General features: G+C 38.5%; 5 protein-coding genes across 6 annotated transcripts; 3 read left to right on the forward strand and 2 right to left on the reverse strand.

Moving 5' to 3' along the window:
- Positions 1-286: 286 nt before the first annotated feature.
- Positions 287-2,004, reverse strand: LOC133835514 (serendipity locus protein alpha). Its single transcript, XM_062265491.1, has one exon. The coding sequence runs from the start codon at positions 1,969-1,971 to the stop codon at positions 322-324; it is 1,650 nt and encodes a 549-aa protein (XP_062121475.1). The 5' UTR covers positions 1,972-2,004; the 3' UTR covers positions 287-321.
- Positions 2,005-2,466: 462 nt separating this feature from the next.
- On the reverse strand, positions 2,467-3,993 carry LOC133835521 (serendipity locus protein beta). The gene is made up of 2 exons (XM_062265498.1): positions 3,759-3,993; positions 2,467-3,698 (listed from the first exon to the last, which is right to left on the reverse strand). Exons 1-2 carry the CDS (start codon positions 3,829-3,831, stop codon positions 2,743-2,745), a joined length of 1,029 nt encoding a protein of 342 aa, XP_062121482.1. The 5' UTR covers positions 3,832-3,993; the 3' UTR covers positions 2,467-2,742.
- A 246-nt stretch (positions 3,994-4,239) lies between these two features.
- Positions 4,240-4,851, forward strand: LOC133835528 (sex-regulated protein janus-A). The gene is given in 4 exon segments (XM_062265508.1): positions 4,240-4,504; positions 4,566-4,609; positions 4,611-4,691; positions 4,758-4,851. Coding segments are annotated over 4 exon segments (375 nt in total). The 5' UTR covers positions 4,240-4,347; the 3' UTR covers position 4,851.
- A 99-nt stretch (positions 4,852-4,950) lies between these two features.
- LOC133835526 (sex-regulated protein janus-B-like) lies at positions 4,951-5,734 on the forward strand. Of its 2 annotated transcripts, XM_062265506.1 has the most exons (4): positions 4,952-5,108; positions 5,166-5,321; positions 5,389-5,513; positions 5,573-5,734. In XM_062265506.1, exons 1-4 carry the CDS (start codon positions 5,057-5,059, stop codon positions 5,660-5,662), a joined length of 423 nt encoding a protein of 140 aa, XP_062121490.1. In that variant the 5' UTR covers positions 4,952-5,056; the 3' UTR covers positions 5,663-5,734. The 2 variants fall into 2 exon arrangements, with proteins under 2 accessions (XP_062121488.1, XP_062121490.1); XM_062265504.1 differs by having other exon boundaries at positions 4,951-5,108; positions 5,389-5,734.
- A 296-nt stretch (positions 5,735-6,030) lies between these two features.
- Positions 6,031-7,602, forward strand: LOC133835516 (zinc finger protein ZIPIC). Its single transcript, XM_062265493.1, has one exon. The coding sequence runs from the start codon at positions 6,105-6,107 to the stop codon at positions 7,449-7,451; it is 1,347 nt and encodes a 448-aa protein (XP_062121477.1). The 5' UTR covers positions 6,031-6,104; the 3' UTR covers positions 7,452-7,602.
- Positions 7,603-7,838: the final 236 nt, after the last annotated feature.

Raw genomic sequence — 7,838 nt, forward strand, 5'->3', positions numbered from 1 at the left:
TTACTAGTTTCATTGCATATATTTGAGTATTATTGTGATTATTATTTTTGAGATATTCGATGATTATTCAAATACCTTAATGTGAAAGCTTATAATACCCAGAAATTACGATCTAATGTAAAAAAAAAGAATTTACACTTTACGACGGTCACATTCCTTTCAGACTTGCTTTCGATTATTGTTAACATCGGCTATCGGTTTCAAACACAATCAATATCGTGAATTTGAAAAATGTTAAAATCCAAATTGAAATAATGAAAAACGAACTTTTTCTTTTTAATTTGTATTTTATTTATCACATATTACATTGCTTATGACTAATTAATTAATTTTGAGAACCTCTGTCAGTTCAAAACTTATTAGATCACTTTCATTATCCAATGTGTCCGAAGGAATTATATTACGGGTTTTCGAAAAAGAGCTCTTCTGACGCGAAGAATAACTCAGTGTCTTGTTCAATACTGTTGAGAAGTTGCCATTAGGACAGGAAGAACCCAGAACCTCATGTCTACCAAAACCGTCTCGTAATTTTGTCAACACAGAGTGCAGAATTTTTAAACGCTTTATAATACGTTTCGGGTCAATTTGAGTAGATAGTTCTAGAACTGCTTGACATTCTCGCAATATTGCAACAAAATCCTGATGCAAACGCTGACCATCTTCGCCAAGTTCTTGATAATTCAGCTTCAATTGAAAATGTTGGTACAAAATATCTCCCATTTGGGCGATCTTTAGCAACTGATCCTTTGGGCAATTTTTATCGGCAATACGAATGCTATCGGCTAGCATATCCAAATAACTGCTTATCAGGGCTCTACTGTCAATGATCTCATGGATGACATTGCGGAATATCACAATCTCCTCGATAAAATGATGCTCCAATACATCCGCATGTTGGATTCCATTGCTCGAGGTCTGGAGCTGAAAAGCTGGAACTATGCAGGAATCTAGCGATTCCATGGACGCCAAGCAACTGCGTACAATAGTCTTGGTCTTGACATCTTCCGTGAAAGCAATGGCAATGACTCCAATTTGCTGTATACGATCCATATTCATATCAAAGTCCGAGATGAGTTTATTGATCATCACCTCGGGAGCTTCACCGTGGTGCAGCACGTTTTTCAACCGGGTTATAGAGATTTCCTCCACATCCAGCAGACTCGTAAGAATCAAACGCAGCAGTGCCTCATTAAGATACGTTTCCAGGGAATATAATGCACGCTGCAACGTCAAAGCCTCCAACTTGCGATCACCAGCATTTGATGCATCAAAGTTTTTCTGAAAGACGGAGCAGTCCTCCAAGACTGTCTCACAGATTGCCCGTAATGCCTTCTCATCAGCTGCAAGTGCTACATTGGCAAATGCCAAGGCATGTTTCACAATCTGATTGACTTCACTATAAAGCTGATCATGTGCCTGGACTGGAGTTGCATCTTCATTATCACCATCTTTATTTTCACCCACAATTTCATTGTATGTCTCCAGTTTATCGAGCGACATATCAAGCAGCTCCACAAAAGACAAATCCTCCAGCTTCACCTGACTGCTAGTAGCCACCTCCTCAGATATCTGATAGAGCGAAGCATTCAAACGTTTTACACACCAATCAATGCGATTTAGAAAGTGCGATCGAGTGGTGAAAAGTCGTGTGTCTTCGCCAATGTTTTCCTCAATGTTGATGATACGTTCCAGCTGGGTGATGCATGTGAGCACTTGGGTAAAGCACAGGAAAATCGTCTCCACATGGATCTTTACATTGCCATCGATTTCGTAACGCGGTGCCAACTCTGGCAAATACAATTTAAATTTGCTGGCAAAAGTATGGAACGCAGCACAAAATTCGTTTAGCCAGGAAATATTTCCCCTGCTTCCTTCTTCAATTAGCTCCGTGCAGATTCTCAACTGGTTGAATAACTTGTCCATCTCGTACAAAGTTCGATACTCGACTGATGAAGTAGAGGCCAACTGCATTCTATTTATACATCCCAGCAGGTAAGTAAGGCGTTCCCTAATCCGCGATTTACCTAAACATCTGTCATTATTACGCAGATCTGGAGTAACCCAGTTGTCTTTACAGGTAAATCTCTCCAAGGGGATTACAATAGGTGTCCGCGCTGCCCAAAAAGAATTTATTTTATGACATCGGTATTTCTATACTTTGTAGTGTGGCACAACTTTATTAGAACCTTTTGGATTTTCAACTGTTTAAAAAACAGGGACCGTACTCCATTATAAGCTATCCTATTACATAGTAATCATACATCATTTTTCAAAGGATTTTTTTGTAAAGATAATAATAGTTTTGCTCGAATTTGGAAAGTTACAACGTTACAACTTAATTAAGATTTTGCAAATATAGCATCTTCATACTCATAATGCCAAAAATGTGTTTAAAAATAAATTACAAATAATGGCAAGATCTGAACACTAGAACATTATTTTTTTTAAACATCTAACCAAAGCAGAAAATGAAATGTGCGTTTTTTACCGAATAGAATAAAACTGAACCATTAATTGGCTTTGAAAATTCACTAAACTAATATTGTATCTTTGAAAAAATCCGTATGATTGATTAAAAATGAAACCTATCTAAACTTTTGTCGTTTTTCTAACTCAATTCTATTGAATTTTTTGATTTAACCAACTAATAACTAATGATAACTTACGGTCCCTGACAAAATACATATAAAAATGAGAGTTTGAATGACTTTCAAGACTTTATGAGCAACGAAAATACTTTTCTTATGTGGCTTGTGATGCCTCAACAGGTAAATGCACACGCTTGTGCACCTTTAACGTATATTTGTCCACAAAGGACTTCTCACAATCGGGGCATTGGTAGCGAGGTCGATCCGTTTGATGGGTTCGCAGATGATGTTTGTAGGTGCGTTTCGTTTTGAACTGCTGATGACAGACCTCACAGATTAGGGCATGCTCCTCGGCATCGTGTCGCATCAGATGATTGTACATCAGCCAGGATAGCGAGAAACGTTCTCCACACTTTTCGCACTGATATTTCTTTTTGTCCCAATGCACTTCCATGTGACGCAACACGTTGCGTTTGTGCGAGAACTTTTTGGAGCAGTAACGACACTCCAACTCAGTCTTGCCCTCGTGCAGATTCATGTGCAGGTCAAGGACTTCCTCATCCTTGACCTTGAGTCCGCAGATGTTGCAGGTGGCATATTCATTCTTTTGGCAATTGTCCGACTTGATGTGCTTCTCCAAGCAATCTTGATTGGAGAACAGCTCACCGCAGATGTGACAGGGAATATCCAGATTTGCCTCTTCCTCCGATGACTCGGTGCTATCCTCGCTGTTAAGATCACTGAATGCGTAATCATCTTGCTGTTGCTGGTCTTCGCCAAATGCCGAAGAATATTGATCTTCCGGTGGCTCCGGTTTGGGCGGCTTTTCTTCCGCCGCAAGCCTTGATTTCACATCCTTGGCTTTTGTGACCACATCTTTTTTGGCCGCCAGGGCAAACGGCTTCTTTTTGCGACAACTCAGCAGTGAGTTGGCAATTTGACGCTGCACCTGGCTAAGATTGCGTACAAGGCGATCGTAGTTAAAAAGATATTCCAGGCAATCCCGGCAAGCGGCTGATGTGGGTGTCAAATCCAAGCGTTGATTGATGACTTTCTCAAAATACTTGAGTATATCTTTGATGGGCTTGAATGTACCAGGTACAATGCAGCCTAAAAATAGTTGATAATAATGTTATTGCTCTTAATGCGAAATAAACTTGGCAAACTTGCCTTCAATGAGCTGAAAGACGCCAACAGACTTAATTTTACCACATACAAAACAGAACGGTCGTGTTGAGCTCATTGTGTATACTATATTAGCTTTGTGATAGTCTTAATAAAGCTTGCTTATACAGTAGCAAGCAATGAAATGTGCTTAAGTTGCGCTAATTTAAATTTTTAATTTTTCTGAGATATAAAAACTCTGTTCACAATGTTGCTCCCCATTCACAATTTCTGTACACACACAAAACGTAAACAGCTGACTTAACATTTCCATTCATTGCAGTATATTTAAACGTTTACTTTTCAAATTGCAAATGCTATAAGTGATTTATTGCTTAATAATAAAGGAAGTGTGCCTAATAAAATTATTTAAATTGAGTTTAATTAATTATTGTTCGTTTCATTGCATTATAGATACAATTAACAATTAATTCATTGTTGCTTGCAGTATTAAAATTCCACATTTTGTGAAACATTACATGTATGGTATATTTTCAAAACCAATTTGCGGTCACGTTGATTTCAATGCCAAAAGTTTAGTTACTTTTAAAGAATTGCAAATATTTTTTTGTAGACGAATTTAACTCTATTTAAAATGACTGAAGAAAGCCTTAAAGCAGTGCCGTTGGTGGATATCGATGATTGTGGTATATTTAAATATGTGCTAATTAAAATCTTTGGTAATGAAACCGGCGAAGGCAAGGAACCCAGCACAACTGTAGTTCGCGGCTATGCGGATTGCACTTGGCATGGTACGTTGTGATCATTTTCTTTCCAGTAACTTTCTTACTTATCTGTTGATCATCTTTGCAGCTGACATCTATGAGCGCGTTCAGGAGATTGTAAAAAAAGGATCACTTGGATACGGAATGTCTTGGCGGTGGTCGCATCGAACACAATCCCGACAAGAAGTACATAAAAATCTATGGCTACTCGCAGGTAGGCTAGTTGAAATTATATCTTAGGTGCCATATTGTTAACCATGTATACTTATTTTTATGACAGGGATTTGGAAAAGCCGACCACTTGGAATCCAAGAGAATTTTACAAACTAAATACAAAGACTACGAAATCGAGGCATCCGATGAGGGATATTAAATTTCATTAAAAAAACATATTTTTAGAACATATGTATGTAAATGAAAAATATATAAAAATGTAAAGATCACAGTAACAATAGGTATTTCAATTTGAATGCTCTCGGTCGCCTTACACGAAAAACGTAAATTTAGTTGAGCTAAACATCTTCAAGCGACACATTTCCAAATTTATTTTCCAAATTTGTAAGTTTGACTCATTTCGAAATGTGTTTTGTTAGGCTCCAGACTCCACTTCGAGTTGCATCGAACCAGATCCGTAAGCCTTATTATAACAACACATTTTTTTAGATTTATCTGCATCTTTATTATATAGTAAGGTGTGCAAGTCAATCTGCTGGCAAGGTATTAATAACGACGCCTAAAGTTGCAATTACCGATGGAAGTCTAAATTATTTGCTAGTTTCAATCTACATTCATGGCGAGACACTTTTTGCAAGGACACTTGTGCGAGGCCACAAGGATTCGCATAGTAAGTCATTTTATAATATTATCGTTAAAGCAGTGTAGTGTAATCCCCATTTATTTTTTGTGCACAGAGTCATTGTTCGAAAATTTCAAAAATGATATGGCAGAAGTTGGCCTGTGCACGAAGCCTCTTGGTGGAGGTATGATGGAGGTCAATGATAAGGCACGAACCATCAAAATTAAAGGAGCATGTCAGGTAATAAAGCCCTTTATTTATGTCAACTTTGTTCTACTTAGTACTGACATTTTTTACAGACTTTTGGAAAAGCGGATCACTACAAAGCAAAGGAAATTCTCAAGTCTTTTAAGAAATATGAAAACTACAAGATTTCGGTGCGGTCTTAATTGATGACAAATTTTTGATGCGATAAATTGGTTTTAAATGTTTGGAAAATAGAATAAAATAAATGTGTCGTCAGAAATTCGAATCGTTATTAGTTTTTGCGTTTGCAACACAACTGTACCAAGTGGAAACACGGCATTTGCGCTTACAGCGTTTTACAGCACTACCAATACAGGCATTTCTTTAAATATATGTTTGTGGTACAATTGGGTCTGGGTTTCTTAAAGCTGTCTAGTTAAAAATATTGTTTAAACATTTATGCATAAATCGAAATTTAATATAGTAAAATTTAAATTAAGTTTAAGGTTTGGCGCCTATCAGTTTGCATTTAGCCTGTACTTCAGTATATTTTTCCAAGTTAGGCGCTATATTTGGATTCGCCCACTGTCGGTCACACTGGATTTGATTTTTTATATTTTTTATTTATATTCGAGTTGGAAGAAAATGAATTGTTGTATTTGTCAGTTTTCCGTACGCAATCCAAAAAACATATATGAAGAGACGATTGGCAAGCCTCCGGTGCTGATCAGTGATCTGGTGCTGCAATGTACAAAGGGTACAAGTTTTGCACTGAGCGATGTGGGCACAACGATATGCAAAAAATGTTGTGAGAAATTATCACGCTATCACAAGTCCTTACAAATTGCGCGAAAGCTGAGGCAGGAGATACTTGAATTAATACGCAGTCCATTCATCATCAAAGATCTCAAGTCCGCAATTTCACGCAACGAAATCAAATTGGAAGATGCCGAAAAGTTCGATGATAGCGTCGAAGTGGTTGAGACTGTGGATGCAGCTGACTTGGACGATGGCACCGATGAAGTGGTGTCCGTGAAGACGACCATTGTAAATGCCACTACAATCTTGGTGGAAACGCAGCCACAAGCTTCTAATGAAGAGGAGGAAGAGGAGCTCGCCGAAAAGAATTCCGATGGCGAGGAGGAGCAATTTCACGCCGTAGACATGGATTTGGATATTGAAAATGAAATCATTATCAATGAAGAGGTACCAGAAGCGGACATCGATGACGAAGAGGCCAAGCAAGAGGCTTCCGATGACTTGGATATGTTTCGCGAAGATGACAAGGATATGCTGAGCGAGTTTGAAGACCAACTGGATGGCACAATTGAATACCTAATCTCTGATGCTGAAGATCAAGATAGTTCCGGTGACTACACGATCAACATACAATGTCCCAGTTGCCCGGAACAATTTAACAGTCGTCGCGCCTACAATGCGCACACAAAACGTGAACATTTCCCCGGTTATGTGTGCGATCAGTGTGGCAAAACTTTGCAGTCATATTCGGGCTTTATCGGCCACCTGCAGAACCATGAGCCTGTCAAGCAATTCGAATGCCCGCATTGTGGCGAACGTTTCAGTCGCAAGTTTCGGCTGAAACATCACATGGCCTGGCACACGGGCGAAACGCCTTATCAATGTGAAGTCTGCTCAAAGCGCTTTGTGCACAAGGTTGCGCTCTACAAGCACAAAATGATCCATGACAACGAGTCGAAGCGGCTGGAGTGTCAAGTGTGTGGCTTTAAGACACGCACGAAAGCGCATCTCGAAAGGCACACAAGATCGCACACGGGAGCGAAACCCTTCGCCTGCCCTGTGTGCAACAAGCGTTTCTCCCAGATGTATAACATGAAGGCGCATTTGCGAGAGCACGAGAATCCGGGCAGCAATCGACACCGTCGCTTCCATTGTCCCAAATGTACGCACACGTTCATCAATGAGCAAAACTATTTAACCCATTGCCAGCGCGATGATTGTACGCCAGTGTAGCCCACGAATGATGATGATTATGACGACAACGGTGATGAGCACTTTCCGATTTTGAATTTACGTAAAATCTGTGTACATAGCTAAACCATATACAAAATAATTAAGTTTTAAAGATGAAGGAAAAAATAAACGCAGTTTAAATGTCCATTTATGTACTTCGTTTTTATTAAATCTACATGCATTTTGCTCACAAATAAAATATGTTTACTATGATAAATGTATTCATTATTTTTGTTTGTCGTATTTCTGCGGTTAATCTTTCATTTTGTGTTGTATTGTTTTGTTCTTAAAAAAATAATTTATTGTATGTATGTGTTTTTGTTTTATTTCGTATTTAACTTATGCTGAAAGTAGAACTAATCAATTAATTCATTCATACATCCATCA

The sequence above is a fragment of the Drosophila sulfurigaster genome, chromosome 2R (genome assembly GCF_023558435.1).
Source record: "Drosophila sulfurigaster albostrigata strain 15112-1811.04 chromosome 2R, ASM2355843v2, whole genome shotgun sequence".
Lineage (NCBI taxonomy): Eukaryota > Metazoa > Arthropoda > Insecta > Diptera > Drosophilidae > Drosophila > Drosophila sulfurigaster.

Excerpts from the sequence above, each read along its gene's own strand:
- LOC133835514 (XM_062265491.1), bottom strand. The coding sequence starts at position 1,971 with ATGCAGTTGGCCTCTACTTCATCAGTCGAGTATCGAACTTTGTACGAG.
- LOC133835526 (XM_062265504.1), top strand. The coding sequence starts at position 5,057 with ATGTGTTTTGTTAGGCTCCAGACTCCACTTCGAGTTGCATCGAACCAG. Across the intron at positions 5,109-5,165 it reads AGTTGCATCGAACCAGATCC|TAAGGTGTGCAAGTCAATCT; the intron begins GTAAGCCTTATT and ends TTTATTATATAG. Across the intron at positions 5,322-5,388 it reads AGGCCACAAGGATTCGCATA|AGTCATTGTTCGAAAATTTC; the intron begins GTAAGTCATTTT and ends TTTTGTGCACAG.
- LOC133835516 (XM_062265493.1), top strand. The coding sequence starts at position 6,105 with ATGAATTGTTGTATTTGTCAGTTTTCCGTACGCAATCCAAAAAACATA.
- LOC133835521 (XM_062265498.1), bottom strand. The coding sequence starts at position 3,831 with ATGAGCTCAACACGACCGTTCTGTTTTGTATGTGGTAAAATTAAGTCT. Across the intron at positions 3,699-3,758 it reads CGTCTTTCAGCTCATTGAAG|GCTGCATTGTACCTGGTACA; the intron begins GCAAGTTTGCCA and ends AACTATTTTTAG.